We start from the raw sequence: 21,698 nt of genomic DNA, 5'->3' as shown, positions 1-21,698 counted from the left end.
CACCTGGGAGTGGTGCAGTTGAAATATTCCCTACTCTATTGAGGATGTCAATAAAATGGTGACTTCATGCTGCACTTGTGCTGAATTGAAACCCAAATATGTATGTTCAAACACTAACACAATCATAAAGGCTACACCTGCATTTGAACACCTGAATATGGACTTCAAGGGACCTGTTCCATCATCTAGTAAGAACTTGTACCTACTTACCATTGTGGATGGGTTCTCTATGTTTCCTTTTGCATTTCCTTGTCAAGACATGACAACATCCAACTTCTCTAGGTTTCTGTTTGCATTTCCTTGTCAAGAAATGTAACATAATGGAATGTGGAAAAGGCAAAAATAGAGTTTCGGGAAAATATGTGATGGGAAACAAAGTAGTAAAGAAAGTAAACTCAGAGAGGGACCTAGGAGTAATCATCTCAAGTGACTTGACTCCCGACAAACATGTAAACAAGTTATTTGGAGAGACCTACAATTTATTAAGATCAATGAAAGTGGCCTTCGACTACATGAATGAGGAGATGGTTAAGGAATTAATTGTTACATTGATAAGACAGAAATTAGAATATGCTATATCAATGTGGGCACCTAGCACAAAGAAAAACACAAGGAAATTAGAAAGAATCCAAAGAGTAATGACAAAGATGGCACCCACACTATCAAATTTAACATATGAACAAAGATTGGAGAAATTACAGCTGTCAACATTAGAGCAGAAGGGAAAGAGGTGACTTGTTGACCATTTTCAAAATTATGAAAGGCATGGAAGTTCTTGATAGAGATGACCTATTAAAATGGGACAAGAGAGAAACAAGAGGACATGCAAAGAAATTAAATAAAGACAGTTACAGAAGAGATCTGAAAAGGAAGTTTCCTGCACAGAGTGATCAATGTCTGGAATGGGTTGAACAGTGAAAGAGTGAATGCCAGAACTATACACGAGTTCAAAACTAAACTGGACGTGGAGAGATATGAAAATGGGTCACAATGAGCATAGCTCCCATCCTGTAAAATACAATTAGGTAAATACATGACAACATCCAACTTATAAAGGCTATGCATGTATTTGAACACTTGAATATGGATTTCAAGGTACCTGTTCCATCATCTAGTAAGAACCATTACCAATTTACCATTGTGGATGAGTTCTTTAGGTTTCTATTTACGTTTCCTTGTTAAGACATGACAAGATCCACCATCATCAAATATTGTCAGTTGTTTACTGTATTCGGCATGCCTATATACATTCATACATCAATGACATGATGGAAGGAACAACAAACTATGCCAATATGTTTGCAGACAATGCAAAAATCATGAGAAGTGATAGTGGCTCTAAGATCACGGAATCTACAAGTCATCGAGTGTTCTGCCAGATGCATTTCACTCAATTTGGTCACTGCTCTCCACATCAACCAACTGTACATGTCATTAGTGGATGTTTGGCTACCCAAGAAAATCAATCACTGGAGTATCTACTCCTTCTTGGCTCACTACAGTATTCCTAATCAGAAGGTACTTTACAAGGGACAGGTACATCAAAGCAAGTATGAGCCTTTAGTCAATGAGGTTACTCTTCTGGATACAAACCCATCATATGCACACATCCTTTTCCCTGAAGGAAGGGAGTTCACTGTTCCTTTCTGTCATCTTGCCTTTACTGGAGAACATGATACTCAAGATGATACTGAAGTACCTCCTAAGCTTCCTGAGGAGAAGTCCTCATTTGGACCTATAGAATCACCAGAAGTGATTCACAAAGACAACGAAAATAAGATGCTAAAGATTCACCACCAGAAAATACCTGATCACACAAGTACAACCAGCTGTCATACTCAACACCTAACCCTTGACACTTAGGCCGTGAAAGGTGACTTCCGGCTCATCTTCAGGAGTTCATTATGGGAAAATCCTCTGACTTGGAGTGATGTGACCACAACAAGTGATTAAGCGTTCAATTTGGTACATGCTGATGATTTGTTTGTGAGGGAGAATGTTATGATGATAATGAAGCACCTTTGCAACAATTTGTTTCTGAGGGATAATGCTTGAAGTTAGGGAATAATCTTTAATTGACATTATTCTTCAAGTCATATATCAGGGGGTATACCAGGTTAAGCTGTGGGACCCTGCTGTGGATGTGCTGTGTCTAACTGCATTGTTTCTGACTCAGGCAGTAGGTTGGGAGTAGGGAAAACTAATGGGTGTGGGATGGGTGCATGCCTTGGTTGGTTACCTCTGTTATGAGGGAGAAGAAGCCCTTTGGTATATAGATAGATTCAGATTATTAAGGTATATGATATACAATCAAGATCCTTTGAACAAATCTGCTACATATACTATAAGGTTGATACTTTTTCTCCAGCACTGTTTGTCAAGGTGACTATAAAAAGTAGTTCATCATTTGCATACAAAAATTTATTAATAATTTACAATTCAGTCATCACCACCATACTCACTCTTACCATATGTACAACACATAAAAACTTAAGAACTATTGGTCATTAGAGGGATATCATGTTTTTAAACAAGTTTCCAAATTGGCCTAACACCACAATAATGCAATGTGGTAGTTACAGTGACTAGTAATTTGCCACATGTCTGGCTTTTGTTCTACATTTTGTTAACTTGTGTAAGATTATAAAAGTGTACTACTGTATATGGATTTATTGACAAATTAGTTTGTTGACATATCATTTACTATATTTCCATTTACCCTTTTCAGAATGTGACCTTTTATCATGTCTTTTTAATATTTTTTTGTAGCTCTAATGTATATTAAAATTCTGATGAACTAGTACATAGAAAAACACTAACAAATATGTGACAATCTATTTTAGATTTTTGGAAACTACAAACTAAACTGATGAGTTGATTAACTTTGGTGTGTAATACTACAGTCTTCCGTAAATGTAAAAATACAGAGGTCTTCAGACCTTGTTTTATAACATAATGAAGAATTAAAACATATCTTGAAACAGCCGAGTTTTTTTTTTTTTTTTTACAGTTACAGTATGGAGTACTTCCAGGGTTTCTTATACACTTATTACAAACTTCTTAGTGTTTGGTATGGTAATTTACAAAATGATGAATGGGATTTACAAATGCTGAACTGTCAAGTCATCCCCTTTCAGCCTCCTAGAAATAAGGAAAAATAGAAGGGAATAGATGGGAATGGAAAAAAATGAAAGAAAAAATATGTATGAAAAAATAAATGAGAGAAAAAAGGAAATTGGGTAGAGAGGGAAAATCTAAGGACAAAGGGATTAGTAAGAGCAATTCTAGAGAATAGTGTGACAATGTTCTGTCCCTACAAGTTTCAGACGACAGCCACACAGACATACATACTCTGACATCTGATTTAGAGAGAGCACCTTCTAGCACAGAAGCTTCCTGTCATATCTCAGCTGGACTTGCATGTAAAACAGAAGTTCACATGTAGTACCACAAAAAAAGAAGTGTTGAGTATACATATATACAATTAAATAATCACTTCTGGGTATGAGGGCAGACATATACATGTATAATCTATTTATTCTCTTCATCTTACATGCAGCAGTCATGTATCCAAATACAGTTTAATCATACACACTTATGCACACACACCATCTGGAGAGCTGTTAAAAGTAGCAGAACAGTTTGAGGCACTTTTTTCTTACAGAGATGGGAGACTTGTAATCTCTAGTGTAGAACACCTACAGCAATAGAAGCATAACACCAGAAGCAGCAGTATAAGTAGTAGTAGTCATATATTAGTGATGTACCTGTAGATGAAGAAGTAGTAACAGTAATAGATGTGATGAAGATGCTTTTTGAATGTCAGTCTACCAATAAATACCCAATGTTCATAAAATAGAACAAAAATTACAATATCATTATTTGCACACAAAGCACAAATGAGAAAATAAATTCTAGCCACTCACATGGTTCATTAAGTAGGTCAAACAAATTCATACAACTTCAAGATTTAGAATTTTGCTTGTGATGAGAATTTTGATTGAACTTAAGAATTATGTTAATGCCACACATAATTGTTTTAGAAAGGAAGCAATCTTATAGTTACACATAGACATTTACAATCATAAATAGTGATTCATTACTAAGTCTAAATAAACCCTTGTGTTGATTTGAAAATATAACTATTTTCCTATTCTAATGAAATAAAAATGACAAGCTAAAACTGTGTAATACAATTTTTCATCTTTATCAGTGAATATGAATGATTTTTTCAATTATACAGCAATTTAATGAGCACTGAACTGTGTTGATGATATTTAAATTTGTTGACATTTTACAGCTTTTTACTTTCATAGTAAGCCATTCACTGACACAGTCCTTAATTCCATGACTCTTCATTATGAAATGTACAGTTACAGTAGAACCTGCATCCTTTATGTGTGAACATTTACACACATGTATACACAGTGTCAAATCTGTATATGACTTCACATAGCAGGTGGAGCAGTATGGGTTACAAGACTAGAAACAATGGTTCCTACAATATATTACAATACCCTTTGAAATCTTTCAAAGCACTCAAAATATACTTTCCTTTTTAAATATTAGTATAAAAAGACTTCTTTTCTGGTTTTATTCCTGCATAATTCTTATGCTTTGATATTCATATCTATTCTGAATGACTGTAAAACACACACTGGTTAAAGTTAGAAAAGACTTCTATCATTCACAGCTTGTTTGGTTAAAATATTTGGACTCGATCCTTTTCAGCTTTGGTTTCAACCTGTAAAAATCTTGACTGACTTGTGATAATCAAAAGTCAAAAGTACAAACAATTTGACCTATGATACATAATATTTACTCATGTGGAAGATTGATTTCCCAAACTTTGATCACATTAGAAAGAAATTATTCTGTGATCGAATGAAGAACAGTATCCCACAAATCATTGTACTACATAACTTTCAGACATACTCACAAATATACACACACAGACACATACAAATATTATAACCATCATCATTTCATCTATCAATATACAAAATCAAAACTCTAAGCCTGTCTGCACTTTCACCTATGAGATAGGCAGAACACACTGCTGAAGATACTGGTGACTAGAAGGGATAGGAAGAGTATAGTTGAGGGTGCTGGGGTGTAGGCCTTACTGCTGTAGTAGGATAATACAGGGCAATTTGGACACTGGTAGGACCCACACACTTGACAAATGTCTAGAGTAACTGAAGACATGTCTACCAACTCCTCAGCATACAAATCTGCAAGAAAATAGAAAAAAATAATTAAGTAAGCAGAGCAAAAAATGCAGATGCCTATATTACACTTCATTATAAAGTGCATTAGATTTTTTTTTACATTAATTTAGGTAATAACAAATTAGAAATGGAATGATGATTAATAATTGCTGCCTCAAGTTTCACTGACGGAAATATACTGCCCAATAGTGACTGGCAGCAGCCCCTGTGTTGAGTGGGCTCTCCCATATATATCTCTGGGAGGAGATGTTGGAACAGGAAGCAAGGTATAAAAATCACTTAAGATATATACATATATTTTTTTTCTTTTTAATGAATACTCTAATACAGGTACCGGTACTTTCCAAAACAATGACCAAAATAAAGGAAAAAAAGTTCAAGAATCTGTCATTTAACCTGTTGTCCCAGATCTCTCTTGCATAAAACCACCAGTTACCAGGTAGCTGGCAACAGCCACCAGGCTGGCCTATAAATCACTCAAGGAAGAAAAATAGTGTTGTTTTCTGGGTTTGGCAGTGTAAGATTAAGCATGAGAAAAGCTAAATGCTTTTGCTGAAATCTGTTAATAATTGTTGCCTTAGTTTTCACCAACTGGAAACCTGCAACTCCATAATGGCTGGAAGCAGCCCTCAGGGCCTCAGATATATCTCTATGGGAAGAAACATTGGACTGCTGTCTATGTTATGTTAGTGTGGGACTGTTTCAACATCAGTGGCATATAACAGTAGTAGCAGGATTGGAGAAGTTGCCATTTCTCAATTCAATGCAAAATCTTGGAGAAAGAAAAAGATATATATGGATATATATATGTATGTGTGAGAAAAATTTGATGCAGCTTGAAGGGATTTCCCCCCGTCTTCTCCTTTTAAGGGAGGGTAAAGTACTGGAGGACTGGAGGAGTGCCTGTATAGTTCTGCTTTACAAGGGAAAAAGGGACATGTGAAAAGTAGTTTCAGAAGGATCAGTTTTTGTGTGTAGTTGGGAAGGCATATGGGAGGGTTATTAGGAGAGGAACAGTGTGGGTTTAGGAAAGGTAGGGGTTGCATGGATCAGAGTTTTGTGGTAAGGCAGACTGTCATTCAATCTATTCATTGTCTTGTATCTCTCGCAAGAGATCTGTGGCCACAAGGTGTCTGACCATAGCCATTAATTTAGTGCATACATACATGTGCATATACCAAAGGTTTTTTCCCCCTTACAAGGGAGGTAGCCAAAAAGAAAAGACCATAGACCACTGAAATTTTATGGGGGGTCGCCGATTTAATGAAGTAGCCTTGCTGTGGATGTGCTGTGTCTTGCGACACTGCCTCTGACCCAGGGCAGTGGACAAGGTGCAGGGATGACCCATCATCCAGGAGGTGCTAAGATGAGAGGGAGGGTGGAGGGGAGTGGAGTGTATTTAGGGATGGAATGGGTGGAAATGGTTTTATGCCTTTTTCTTTTTGGCTACCTCCCTTGTAAGGGGGAAAAAGCCTTGGTATATGTATGTATGTATGTCTTGAGATTGTGTGCTAGGCAGTGCAAAATAATATATTAGATTGAGTGCTGGACAGTGTAAGATAATATATTCTATGTTCTTCTGTGTGGTGATTGCACCTGGTGAATTTGGTGTTTGGCACCAGGCCAGTTTGGTGTTGATATTGTTTTAGTATTGGGTGATGACCTGATGGCAAGCATATTAGTGTCATCCTTATGTGTCATGGGAGTGATTTCTCCATTGGGTTGATGTCCAGGGATGCTCAGGACCAGTGATTAGTAATGATGGTCCTGCAAGACAGACATCAGAATCATCTCCCTGCTACCCATCTTCAAACTCATCAACACCCTTGCTTCCACCTAAAGATGCAGCCATAAGGGGTTGGTACTCTGCCGTCCTTGACACTATTTCCTCTTCCCATAAGCCAATGACATAAGAAAAACGATAATGATAATAATAATGATTGTTGCTTTGAATCTAACAAACTGGAATCTTGCAGCCCTGCACTGCCTGTCAAAAATCCTTAACCTCTTCACTCCGGGGCACATTGCACGTCGGGCAGCTAATGCTGCCCGACGTGTGATGTTTCGTCATAATAATCGCATTATAAAAAATAAAGTCAATGCTCAATCATTCGTTCTCTTTCACCCTTGAATTTTGATAACCATAGAAAATATGATGAAGCCAGTTTAGAGAGAATGGAGGTTACATAGGTACGACTACAATAAATATAACCAAGACGCCGATGTTGGCATCATCGCGTACCCACTTGCTCCTCATGACGCCTACGTAGGCGTCACCGTATGGAAGTGGTTAAGCTCTCCTGAAGATATCCCTAGGAAGAAACTTTGGACTATTGTTTGTGTTATATTAGTGTATTTACTTAGTTGTATTTTGCGGGAAGGGGAGCTATGCTCGTGGTGTCCTGCCTTTGTATCTTGCAGTGTCTAGTTTGCTTTTAAACTCATGAATGGTTTTTGCGCACACTATTTCCTTGTCCAGTTTGTTCCAAGTGTCTACCACTCTATGTGGAAAACTGTTTTTCTTCGGTCTCTTCTGTAGCTATGTTTTTTTATTTTCTTTCCATGTCCTCTTGTGTTTCTCCTGTCCCAGTTTAACAAGTCCTCTCTATCAAGTATTTCTGTGCCTTTCATGATTCTGTAGATGGTCAGTAGGTCACCTCTCTCTCTTCTTTGCTCCAGAGTCGGTAAATCTAGTTTAGCCAATCTCTCCTCATATGACAAGTTTGCGAGTGCAGGTGCCATTTTTGTTGCTGCTCTCTGGATTCTTTCTATTTTCTTTATATTCTTTTTGGTACTGGGTGACCACAATGTCACTGCATATTCTAGTCTAGGCCTTATCAGTGTGACCAATATGTTTTTAATAATTTCTTTGTCCAAATATGTAAATGCCTTATCAGTGTGACCAATATTTTTTAAATAATTTCTTTGTCCAAATATGTAAATGCCACTTTTATTGATCTTAGCAAGTTGTAGGATTCTCCAACTATTTTGTTTATCTGTTTGTCATAGGACAAGTCGTTTGAGATAATTACAACCAAATCTTTTTCGGATCTCTCCTTCTTTACCTCCTTGGTTCCAATTTTATATTGTCCTGATATTCTGTTTTTGCTTTTTCCAAACTCCATTATGCTACACTTCTTCATATTGAAGTCCATCTCCCATTTCTGACTCCAGTTCCATACTTTATTCAGGTTTTCCTACAGTGATATTTCTGTCACTGGGTTGTTGAAGCAGGAGGAGAGGAGCATTCATTGGTTATCGTCTTTTCCTATGTAGAAACATGGTGGTAATACAACAGAAGTTGACATAGAGGTCTTGGGGTTCCCATACATAAATATTCCCACATTAGTACAACACAAACAAAAGTCCAAAACTTTTTCTCCAAGGGAGGAGGGCTTGAGGATTGTTGCCAACCACTGTGGGGTTGCAGGTTTCCATTCAAGAAAACTCAAGGCAACAGTCCTTATTACATCCAGGGATATTAAGCAAAGTATTGGATTTCTTGGTACCAATGGTGTGCACCTTCTTGTGGTGGAACCAAATTGTGTGGGCAAAGGAAGAGATCCCACAAATGGAAAGCAGCTAGGATCTCACCAATATCCACTAATCACAGTATGTTAAGAATTTCTCATAAAAAAATAAAAATAATTCTAGAAGTAAATCTTAGAGGCTTTTATTTTGCTTTCTTCACCTGAAATCAAACAATGTTATTATTCAATATGCATTAGTTTCTATTTGGCTACCCCTCATGTAAGGAGGAAGAAGCCTATAAATAGATGATTTCTGTTTAATATCTATGACATTATTCAAAATCAAATAAATGTCAACTCTGCATACAACTTAATTGGAGAATAAAGAAACATAAATCACACAGAAATTAAAGACTGAGCTGACACTTAAGTAAAAAATTCTTGTTTTGTGTTATGACAGTTTTGGAGAAGCTATTAGCAGATGATGGTAACAATACACTATAATTTACACTTTCTAGCAAACATTTCAAGTCATAATTTATGAAAATGTTGATCATTTAATTCTTACCTGGTGTATAATATTCATACACTTTAACTGGCAATATCTTTGTTAGGTTGGCAACTGGGAACCAGCGTTCCACTGAAAACCGCACACATGTATCTCTTACAGACCCAATCTGAAAAAAAAAAGGGTTATGAACATTAGAGGGAGGAAAGGATGGTGGATGGGAGTGGAATGGGTGGGAATGAAATAGGTGGGAGTGGGTATAGGCCATTCGACTTGGCTACCTCCTTTGCTTTGTAAGGGAGGAAAAGGCCCTTGGTATATAGATAGACAGATGAACATTACATTGTACATATATCATTTTCAGCTTATACACCATTGAAGGAAAAATGGTGTATAAATGAGAAAGAGAGAGAGAGAGAGAGAGAGAGAGAGAGAGAGAGAGAGAGAGAGAGAGAGAGAGAGAGAGAGCAAGACAGAGATAGAGAGCAAGACAAAGGGAGAGCAAAATAGAGAGAGAACAAGACAGAGAGAGAAAGAGAGAGCCACATGTGAAAGTGTAAGAAATACAGCTAAATATGATAGAGATCTTAGAGCATTGAAGGAAAAATAGTGTATAAATGAGAAAGAGAGAGAGAGAGAGAGAGCAAGACACAGAGAAAGAACAAGACAGAGAGAGAGAGAGCAAGACAGAGAGAAAGAAAGACAGAGAGAGAGAGGAAGACAAAGGGAGAGCAAGATAAAGAGAGAACAAGACAGAGAAAGTCACATGTGAAAGTGTAAGAAATACAGCTAAATATGATAGAGATCTTAGACCAGTCTAGAGACTGAGTCTTAGCACTTCCTGATAGAGGTAAGGGGGGTTGATGGATTCGGATATTTGGTAGCTTTGCTGTCAATCTTGCAGGATCACCATACACAGGTACCCATCACTGAACCTGCCTTTTATGTTTGTGACATAAATTTGTTTCAAATGCACTCACTGTAATACTTTATTCTATTGTACCTACATGTGTGTGCAAATCTATATGGAGAAAATGAATGCTGTACTGTATTGCATCTTTGCTTATATTTCAAAGTATCATTGTTAATTTTTGCAAAGTATCCATAACATAATCATAAATCTTACCTGATCAAAGTAGAAAATGACTTTGCCTCCAATAAAATCTCCTCTACGAAGAGTTGGTAATTTTCTGGAGGCAACATATTCATTCAAATGTCCTGGAGCTGGTGAATAGCCTGTAGGAACTCCTACTTCCAACACTGCCACACCAGATTCCTCACTGGTTTCCTTGTAGGTCCATCGCACACATGTATTGTAAGTGATACTGGAAGCATTGCGACCATGCCATGCAGCTTTTGTTCGAAGTCTAAAGGCTTGAGTAGGTGGTGTTATTAAGAAGCGTTCATCAGATACATGGAATTTAGAGGTGAGCTGAAGAACAGCACTGCCTTTCCCCTTTCCCTGGACTCTCACGCTACCCCAATCAGCCTCCACCTATAAAAAAGAAAGAAGGAAAGAAAGAAATAAGTCAAAGAAAAAAGATTACAGAGTAAAAAATTTTACTTGATATACATGTAAAATATTTAATTATTAATTAAATTTCTGCTGAAAGAAAAAGAAAAAAAAAAGAAAAAAAAAAAGAGTATGGTCTCTGGCCAATATAAAATAAATAAATAGATGGCAAATATGAAACTTAATGTGCTGTGAAAAGACATGTTCTGTGATTGTGGCAAGAAGTTATGTCAAGATGTAGATAATTGTGACTAAAGCTAGCAAGTGTGCCTGATGTACTCAAGCAAATCAGGGCAGGCTTGCGGTAGCCATAGGTACCCATTGGATTTAAACTTGGATCCCAAATATCAAAACTAAATTGTACACATGTGGTGATTCTGTTTTTGGTGATAATGGTATCACCGCATGATACCACCTCCCACAAAGTAGCAGCCACCCACATGTATTATTATGCAGGGAACCCTGAGATGTAAATATCATGAAACACGTCAATGCAAGCATTTCACCTTGACCATGGTGCTTGGTTAAACAGTTAATAGGAGTTTACTAAAGACCAAACATTGACCTCAAAATAATGCAAGCCTAGCACTAAAGGAGGCCTATAGCATTACTGAGGTATCTTTTAGGTTTGGAGACAGAGGGAGAGCAGAAGCCCAGCCATAACTCCAAAGCCTAGGTCAGTAGCTAAATTCTTGCAAATTCTCTCAAAAATACTGCACTTTCACTGGTATTATATAAATGAAAACCTCGAAATTTGTCAACTGGCTTATACTCCCACCCAAATAAATATGTTCAGTTGACACCTCTAATTGATTTGTTGCTCAAGTTGAGAGGATTGTGACATGCATTCTGTCCTGCCTGAAATATGTTTTAATCCTAACTCAGCTACTGATCCCATACAGGGAACTCAACTGATCTTATTTGGAGAATACATCTCACATTTAATGACTTATCTCATTTAGTTCTTCTAGGTAAGGTGGAGTCTAGAGTTTCCTGGTTTATCAATGCTTCTTTTCTAACTTTCAAAATTCAGTATCTCCCATCTATCACATCACTGGATTCATATCTGTTTTCTGTCACTATTTAAATTTATTGTTTGGCTTCCATCTCTGGAAGACTACACAATACTAAACTCACCGAAATGTCAGGCAGTATCTGTTTTTCTTTCCACTAAAAGAGCTGAACTCTCTTCCTTTTGACATTTTACCGACCTAAGATTTAGACTTTCATACATATACAAAGGTCTAAATCCCTTTATAAGGGAAGGAGGGCACCTGAATCAAAGCATACTTTTACCAACTCTTTGTGGGAGGGAAGTGCAAAAAGAAGGAACATCAAATCCCTTTCTTCCATCCCTCTTCAGTACTTATAGAAATTTCTAGAAACTTTTAAGCTTTTACTAGTACTCTCCCATACTTTGAAATAATTATGTTTTGCAGCCTGTGGAAAGCCTCCACCTCAGTGGAAAACTTTATGGAAGACTTTAGTGTTAGGGTAGAGTGGGCATGTAGAAGAGTGTGGGATTGCCTTCAAGTATATGTTATCTGAACAAGGCACAGTATGGTACAACAATACATATGTATGAAGATAACTCTACCTACAGTATTTGAAACCTAGATTGTTTATTACCATACCATATTGATCCTTGAGCACTACCAACTGTATCATGGTGTGATACAGTTGCTATCACACTAGGCTCAAGATGCTATAGTGCCACATAGCCTAGAGTTTGAATCCTGTTGGAAGAGCTATTTCATTAATCTGTCAGTATATATATATAAATATATATATATATATATATATATATAATATATATATATATATATATATATATATATATATATATATATATATATATATATATATATATATACGCACACATATATTTACCTAGCATTTACCTAGTTGTATTATACGGGAAGGGGAGCTATGCTTGTGGTGACCCGTTTTTGTATCTTGCAAGATCAAGTTTGTTCTTAAATTCTTGTATTGTGTTTGCATACACTATTTTTTCATCTACTTTGTTCCATATATCTATCACTCTGAGTATATATATGTATAAAGCCTTACTATTATAACCCATTTATGTGTCTATTCTTAGGTTTTTCTCACACTTATCACAGAGCCACCTGAGACCTGACTTAATTCTATACTTTGTAGAGCAGTTCTCTGAAGGCAAATGACTGTTGCTCTTTAATTCTTTTCTTTTATCCTCCAGTAATGCTAAGGAAAAATAATCTCGATTTAAAATACCTTGTTAGTTTGGAGAGTAAGGAAGTTATCTGGAGTAATATAGAAGGTCCTTGCAAAATTATGCGTATGGAGGGGCTCAATTGTTAATGTAAGATGAGTCCGCTGGGCAGTCTTAGTTTTCTTAGAGTATTCATGTAAGGCTTCCCAGGCAAGTAGGGTGTCCTGTAAAATAAAATGAATAATTCATTGCATAACATTGTTCCTAAGGCTACTGATTCTAAAACTAATATTCTAAATATTTATCAAACCAGACTCTGAAAACTGATTGAGAAGAAATGGCATCAAGTATATCTCATTTTAAAACCAAATAATAAACAACTTACCCGAGTAGACATCCATCCCCCATCTTTGCTTCGCTGAGAATGCAACCAACGCACTATTGCTGGTGTCATCATTTCTTCACCTCTTGCAACATATACACGTAAAGCTAGAGCTGTAGCAGCTACATTAGCTGTGTCATGACGATGAGGAATCCTTGGTTGTAGATGAGGACGTTGAGATTCAACACGATAGGCTGGTAATGGGACTAAATCCTCTCCCCAATATATATATGTGACTGCAAAGAACAGCAGATAATTATAACAGTGGCTGAAAACACATATAAGGTATATAGATTCTTATAACTGCATAAGTCATTAGTAAATTTCATTTTTTTTTTACAATGTGTAGGATGCTGCCAAAACATTTACACCTTAACACACACAACTCAAAAATAATCTGAATACACAGAGCTAGAAGGCAAAACAATATGTCTGCAAAAAATAAGTATAGTATTACTCTTATTAGAATATTAATAAAAAAAGAATATTACCAGGCTTCTTTGATCTGCAAACAACAGCAATTCAATAGTTACTATACAATCCAGACCAAAAAAGAAACAATAATTAAATAAATAAAACTTAAAAAATAGGAGTATCACTACTATTAGAATACTAGAAAGCAAAGAATTTTCCTGGATTTCTTCAGTCTGCAAGCAACAGTATTTGAAGGAAGTTACTAAGCAATACTGAATAGAAAGAAAAAGTCAAAATAAAGGGAAAAATTACAAGTACTGTTCCTCTTAAAATACTGAAAAAGCAAAGAATATTACTGGTTTTCTTACATCTGCAAGCAAAAGCAGTTAAATGAAGATCGTACACAAAATTTGAAGGTAATATGATCTTAAACTATTACAAAATCAGTTTTAAACAGAAAATAACTGTAATTCGAAAGATATTTTCATGTACTGTACAATAAAAGAGCAAGTGGGTGACTAAGGATGAGGTGTATGGATGGGGTGATGAGAGCACTGGATGTAAGAAGAATGTCTTTTGAGAAGAAAGAGTGCAAAAGATAGCCTGAGTAAATGGAGATTGGTTATTAATGGATGAGAAAATGATGCATCCCAAAGGGATGTTCTTCATGTCAGCTCCATAATTACTTGAGCACATCGGTCGGACACGGTTGGAGCAACACGCATTTTCGGAGCGCTGGCTTACGAGCGAAAATATAAACAACAAACGATCAGCGGCGGCCTTTTTGTTTATACGCGGAGTGGTAAGCTGTGCATTCGTGGTGAAACAATGTAGGTCGAATTTGTATCTCCGTTACTTTCTTTTTTCATTTTTTTTTATTGTTCTTAAAAATGGAAACCCCTAAATCCAAGGACGCAACTAAAAGAAGCCTGGAGGAAACTAAAATCGAAACTCCACTAGTAGTAGTGAGAAAAAAATTATGCTTCGCTTCAACACCAAGAGAATATCAAAGACTAGACGTAAGTAGATTTTCTGGGTTTGAAAGGGAAGGAAATGGATTATTAAGAATAGAAAATGACAGAGAACCCAGATACAGGAACATAATGAGGAGTAGAGATCTAAGTGATATCGTAGACGAACTATTAGAACTTAAAAGCGAATATAAGATGATGTACCAGGAAGTATCGAACCTAAGGAAAGCCAACGAGGAAAACAATAGGGAGATAGACGAGTTGAAAAAAGAATTAAAACAGCTTAAGGGTGAGAATGAGAGGTTGAAAAGTGAGGATAATAGTAGGAACGAGGTTCTGAAACGAGAAATCAAAAGTCAAATGAAGGAAGTGACCGAAAAGGTGGAGGAAAGAATTAGGGAGAACGACCTACAGGAAATCAAAAAACAGTGGAAAATTGAGAAGGAAAGTCAGGAAATATCTTTAAAGAAAATAATGGAACAACAAGTAAAAGATAATACAAAAGAAACTGTAATTCAGGTTATTAAAGAGAAAAGTAACCTAGTTAGGGACACAGTGGATAGAAAAATATGTATCTATGGCATTAAAGAAAAGCACAATGTACCAAAATACCAGAGGGAAAAGGAAGAAAAAGAGATTGCCAAAGAAATACTAAAGGAGTTACAAACAGATGAGTTAGGCTGGGACAGAGAAATCGAGGAAACTCATAGAATGGGCAAGTACTCTAAAGATAAGCTATATAGACCATTAAAAGTAAAACTTAGATCGCAATCAAGTGTAGAAGAAATTTTAACTAGAACAATGAGACTAGCAAATAGTGAACAGTACAAAAATATATGGATCAAAAAAGAAATGAGTGAGGAAGAAAAAGAGAAAGAAAAGGAACTTAGGAATGAGGCAAATGAAAGGAATGAGAATAGAACTGAAAAAGAAAAGGAGTTTTTTTGGAGAGTGATAGACATGAGGCTGAGGAAAAAGTACATAGAGAAAATGGAAACAAAGAAGACAGAAGGGGAGGAGGAGAAAGGAAACTAAAAATAGCTTACACAAATATAGACGGAATAATCTCAGGAATAAACGAATTAAATGATTATCTAGTATTAGAAAAACCAGACATAATGGGAATTGTAGAAACCAAATTAAAGTTCATACTAACACCCCACACTGTGGGACAAGGAGAATACAACTGTTGGACAAAGAATAGAAAGAACAAACAGGGCGGAGGAGTTCTAATTTTGGCCAAGAAAGATTTAACTGTAACAAAAATAACTGAAGGAAAAAATAATGTAGAATCAATTATAGTATAAGTCGAAGGTAAAAAAATGAAGAAAAGAAAATTTGCAGTGGTATATGTACCTCCTAAGACACAAACCTGGTCAGAGAGGGATCACACTGAGTTACTAGATGATACAAAGGAAGAACTAATTGAAACACTGAAGGATGGAGGAAATACAGTAATTATGGGTGACTTTAATTCAAAAGAAATATGCTGGGAAGATATGACAGTGAAAGGGAGAGAGAAACACTGGGGCAATGTACTCCTTGACTTGACCATTGAACACACAATGACCCAGTGGGTTAGAGAAAATACTAGATATAGAAGAAATGAAGAACCCTCAATATTGGACTTAATACTTACAACAGAACCTGAGATAATCGATAATATTATTTACAAAACTCCGATAGGAAAAAGTGACCATGTACTAATAGAAATGGAATTGAAAGAACAACCAGACCAAAGCAAAAATGTTAAACATAGAATAGGAAGACCCATGTATAACAAAACAAACTTTGAGAAACTTAAAACATTCTTTCGCAATGCAAACTGGGAAAAATTCTAAAACGAAGATACAGGGATAGAAGAAAAATGGAACATACTAAAAGAAATTTATAATGAAGGAGTGGACAAATTTGTACCACAACAAAAAATGGAAAAGGCATACATAAAGAACTGGTACAACAAAAGATGTAGTGAAGCAAAGGAAAAAAGGGACAGCTTGGAAAAAAATGTAAAAGAGATAAGAAACAAAGCAAATGGCAAACATACATCAAACTAAGAAACGAATATGTAAAAATACGCAGAGATGAAAAGAGAAATTACGAAAAAAAGATAATAGACAAATATAAAGAAGAACCCAAACTATTTTACAAATATGTAAATGGAAAACTGAAAAACAAACAAGAAATAGAAAAACTGCGCCAAGATAAAAAAGAATTTACAGAAGAACTGGAAATGGCTGAAATAATGAACAACCACTTCAGATCAGTATTCACAATAGAAAACTCGCCTAACAGTGAAGTTAGAGAGAATTATCCCCAGCAATGAAAGAAATAAACGTAACACAAAAAGAAATCAGTGATCAAATTAAAACCCTGGATGTCAGAAAATCACATGGCCCAGACGGAATAGCAAACTGGATACTGAAAGAATGCATGGAAGAATTAACTGACAAAATATATGATATAATTAAATCATCAATTAAAGAAGGAAAAGTACCATTGGACTGGAAAAAAGCAAACATTGTACCAATTTATAAGGGAGGTGATAAGGAAGATCCATCTAACTACAGACCGGTCTCACTAACAAGCACAATAGCAAAAATTTGTGAAAGAGTGATAAAAAACAGATGGGTTAAGTACCTGGAAGAAAAATCTATACTGAACCCAAATCAATTTGGATTTAGACAAGGGAGATCCTGTACAACAAATCTGATTTGTTTTTACTCAAGATTAGTAGACATAATAGAAGAAAGAGATGGATGGGCAGACTGTGCTTTTCTGGACCTGCAAAAGGCATTCGATAAGGTACCTCATAGGAAACTAATAAATAAGATAGAGTCAAAAGGTGGCATCAGAGGAAAATTATTGGAATGGATGAAAGACTTTCTGATTGGGAGGAAAATGAGAGTTGTAATTAGAGAAAAATTCTCCAACTGGGAAGAAGTAAAAAGCGGGGTCCCGCAAGGATCAGTACTGGCACCGATCATGTTCGCTGTATACGTTAATGACATGAATGAAGGCGTGGAGTGCTATATAAAAAAATTTGCAGATGATGCAAAATTACTTAAGAAGGTAAAAACGGAAGAGGACTGCAACTCATTGCAACAAGATCTGGACACAATATGGAATTGGACTAAAAAATGGGAAGTAAAATTCAATATTAAGAAATGCAGCATAATGGAATTTGGAAAGAGTAAAAATAGAATATCAAAAGATTACAGAATTGGGGAAGAAAAAATAAATAAAACAAACTATGAAAAAGATCTTGGAGTGATGATTGGAAAGGACATGAAACCAGATAAGCATATAAACAAGATGTTCGGAGAAACCTACAACTTATTGAGAGCAATCAAAGTGGCATTTACCTATATGGACGAAGAAATGATAAGGAAAATACTTACTACACTAATAAGACCAAAACTCGAGTATGCAGCATCACTTTGGACACCCAGTACCAAAAAGAATATTAAGAAACTAGAAAGATTACAAAGAGCGACAACAAAACTAGCACCGACACTCGCCGAACTAACATATGAGCAAAGACTATCCAAATTGAACCTACCAACTCTGGAACAAAGAAGAGAAAGAGGAGATTTGCTAACTATCTACAGAATAATGAAAGGAATGGAAGTTTTAGACAGGAACGACCTATTAATGTGGGACAACGGTAAAACAAGAGGACACGGAAAAAAATTGAAAAAGGATAGTTATAGAAAAAACTTGAAAAGGAACAGTTTCCCACACAGAGCGATAAATACATGGAACAAATTAGACAACAAAACAGTATGTGCTAACACTATACAAGATTTTAAGATAAAACTTGATGCGGAGAGATACAAAGACGGGTCACCACGAGCATAGCTCCCCTCCCGTATATTACAACTAGGTAAATACATGAGCGGCAGGGGGTGGGGTTTTACGATGCACATGATGAAAGAGCAAAGGGTAAATTAGCTTTGGCTGTTGAGTCCTGCTATGGAAATGTTGTGCCTGGCTGCTGCAGTACCTAATCTTACTTCATCTACATCTTTTACCATCTGCATCATAAACAGAGGCCATATACAATGCTAAATAGAAGCACAATTACTCAAGTTGTTCTCCAAAGGCTAAGGCTGCCTCTTCTGCAATGCCTCAGACTGCCTCTTCTGCAATGCCTCTCACAGATCTCCTGATCAATTGACAAATGGGTTGTAGTCTGGCATGTCAATTTCTTTTGCAAACACCAATTGTCAGACAGTTGTGCTGAATGATTTTTCTTGAGTGCTAATGTCTCACCTAATATATCCTTCAGCTTTAACTTTGACTCCATGGCATTTCCCAACCATTGATAAGCTGGTAGTTTTCAGCTTGAAATCATCCTACAGTTCCTCAGGGTCTTTAAGAGTAAAAATTTCAAACAACTTGAGACTGATATATTCATGAACTGTCTTGTTCTAAAGTTGATCCAGATTCAAGGAACCAATGATGGGTACCTTCTTGTGGTGGTTCTACAAGACAGAAAAGAGAGCTGCCCAATTTTCACCTTGTCACCCCCTTACCCCTGTGGGGCTAATACTAGGTCCCTTGACTGCCAAGAACTTGAACTACAGTATACTTCTTACACCTTCTCACACATGGAGATCTGACAACCTACAACTGTTCCCCTCCTTCTGCTATTTCACTAGTGACATAGAAACAGTCCCACATTAATATATTATAGACAACAGTCCAAAGTTTCTTCTCCAAGAGATTTGTGGGAAGGCCCAAGGATTGTTGGCAGCCACTGAGGGGCTGTGGGTTTCCAATCAGTGAAATGAAAGGCAACACTTATTATTACTATCCAGGTTCAACTTCATAGAGATAATTCTTAGAGGAAGTCTAGATCTTAACCACAATTTCAGTGTAGCTACAATATCTGTGGTCTGTTCTGAAGAACTTGGCATTCCTGAACACCTCAACACTCCTGTACATCTACAGTTCAGCAGGGTTTTCCTGTAAGTTTTAATGAGAATATGGTCAATTTTCTCTCTTGAATGATCGCTCCTGTAATACAAAGTTCAATGATACAGGTGATACCAGTGGTAGTATGAAAGAATAATCATTATTTACTTGGATCTTCCAATGTTCAGGAATTGCTGCTACTTACAATTCCAGAACCATACAGGTGGAAATATATACTACACTGAACTCTATTAGTGTCTTTGGAGGCACTAAAATCACAAGTGCAAACAATAAATCATGCTGGGTTATTTCATATGCCAATTCATGAAGCTTGACATGAAGTGTTTCTTTATTTCAAAGTTTACTTACTAGAGCATATATCACCATTAAAGAAATGTGACTCAGTTTTTTTAGTTTTTTTTATTCTACCACCCATTAGATGCTCATCAAATAAATCTATTGCCATTGTTAGGTAAATAAAAAATGTCAATGACAATAGTAACATTCTTAAGGTGTTTCTCATCTGCTTTGCTAGACCAGTGTTTGGTGTTATCCCCCAACATTGGTGTAGCTTAAACCCTGGCATCACAGTATGGAGAGCTGCCACACTCCTATTGGGACACCATAGGTTACATAGGGCCATGAATATCCTATTATCTCTCAAAAAAAGGGATACTCTAGGTACCATCCTATGGGAGCCATTCGAGATTCACATTGGTAGTGTGGCTCTGGGTGTGTGATACATAATCAATGTCAGGATCACTGACCTTCTATGACCTCTCTCTCTTGACTCTTGGTGGGTTTTATGACAGTGTTCTAGATGCCTACTATGTGATTTTATTCAGCTGTGGGAAACCCTCTCCACAACAGAATAGTCAAGCTCCTGCAACCCTTTCTCTGTGTTTTATGTACTGAAAGAATTAAGAAAAGAAAGTGGGGACCCCTTACTGAGGTCACCTGTCCCTATACCCAACCACTGCAAGTGGGACTACCCCAAATCACTGGATGAAGGGTCCTGACATGGTTAAGTCCTGTGAGTGAAGTTCTGGCACAATAATCTATTGCTCAGTCCTAGGATTAATTGCTCCAACTCATACCAATTGTTATTATAAAAGTTGTTACTATACTAGAGTGCTGGTTCAATACCAATTTATAGTTTCTGTTACTCCTCAAGTCCTCACACTAGATAAAAAAATCTCCCAATCCAAGGACCCAAGAAGGTACCACATTAACTACCATTGACCACTGGATTGGTCGACAAGTCACTGAAGCAATAGATATTGTGTGGATGTCTGGGTAAATCCAGAGTAGGGGAATGTAGGATAAGTTTTTTTTACCTCTCTCTCTCTCTCTCTTTTTTTTTTTTTAAATCATACCTATACTCAAATTCAAGTACAGTTCCAACTTGATTTCCAATTATCATAGTTAGATTTGAACTCGTGTATTGTTTGAGCTTGGGCTATATCACTTCCTAAGCTATTCCAAGTATTTATGCATCTATATGGAAAACTGTATTTCTTCACATTCTTTAGACATGTGGTCTTTCTTAATTTGCTCCCATGACCTCTTAAAGCCCTCCCATCTTTAATCAGATCTCTTCTGTCAATGCAATCTATCCCCTTTAGTGACCTGAATACTGTAATTATATCACCTCCTTCTCTCTGGTCTTTCAAAGTTGGCAGACCCAGTGTTTTTAGTCTTTCCTCATATGGTGTATCTGCCAGGCTGGGAATCAATCTTGATTATATCCTTCACTCTGTGGGGACCATATTACTGATGCATATTCCAGCCTTTGATGAATCAGGATTTCAACGAGTTTTTTCATAAACTCTTCATCCATATAGTGAAACACCACTTTGGTCTTCTGCAGTAATCTATATGTCTTCCACAATCCTGCTGATTTATGTCTGTCAGGTGACAGGTTGTCTTTTATCAGCATTACCAAATATCTTTCCTCCAATGGGTTCACTTTCCAAAAAAATGTTTAAGGATGGTCTTTTGCCACTATTGCCCATTTCTAGTATTTTGCATTTTTTGGTACTGAACTTCTTTTCCCATTTTTGGCTCCATGCAAAATTAGTGTCTAGATTTATTTGCA

The 21,698-nt window shown here is 36.5% G+C and overlaps 1 protein-coding gene across 1 annotated transcript in view; it reads right to left on the bottom strand.

The window, feature by feature from the left end:
* Positions 1-2,403: 2,403 nt before the first annotated feature.
* The window catches only part of LOC143032252 (CD109 antigen-like), a 400,363-nt gene continuing 381,068 nt past the window's right edge, over positions 2,404-21,698 (bottom strand). The window contains exons 24-28 of the mRNA XM_076196723.1: positions 13,299-13,531; positions 12,976-13,137; positions 10,336-10,704; positions 9,270-9,378; positions 2,404-5,234 (exon numbers count right to left, since the gene is read on the bottom strand). Coding sequence (XP_076052838.1) covers positions 5,032-5,234; positions 9,270-9,378; positions 10,336-10,704; positions 12,976-13,137; positions 13,299-13,531 — 1,076 coding nt within the window. The 3' untranslated portion in view covers positions 2,404-5,031. The remainder of the gene's footprint in view (positions 5,235-9,269; positions 9,379-10,335; positions 10,705-12,975; positions 13,138-13,298; positions 13,532-21,698) is intronic.

The sequence above is a fragment of the Oratosquilla oratoria genome, chromosome 13 (assembly GCF_046742065.1).
Source record: "Oratosquilla oratoria isolate Oo_2021 chromosome 13, ASM4674206v1, whole genome shotgun sequence".
NCBI classification, from domain to species: Eukaryota; Metazoa; Arthropoda; class Malacostraca; order Stomatopoda; family Squillidae; genus Oratosquilla; species Oratosquilla oratoria.
The sequence above is the reverse complement of the archived record's forward strand: the minus strand, read 5'-3'. Positions and strand labels throughout refer to the sequence as shown.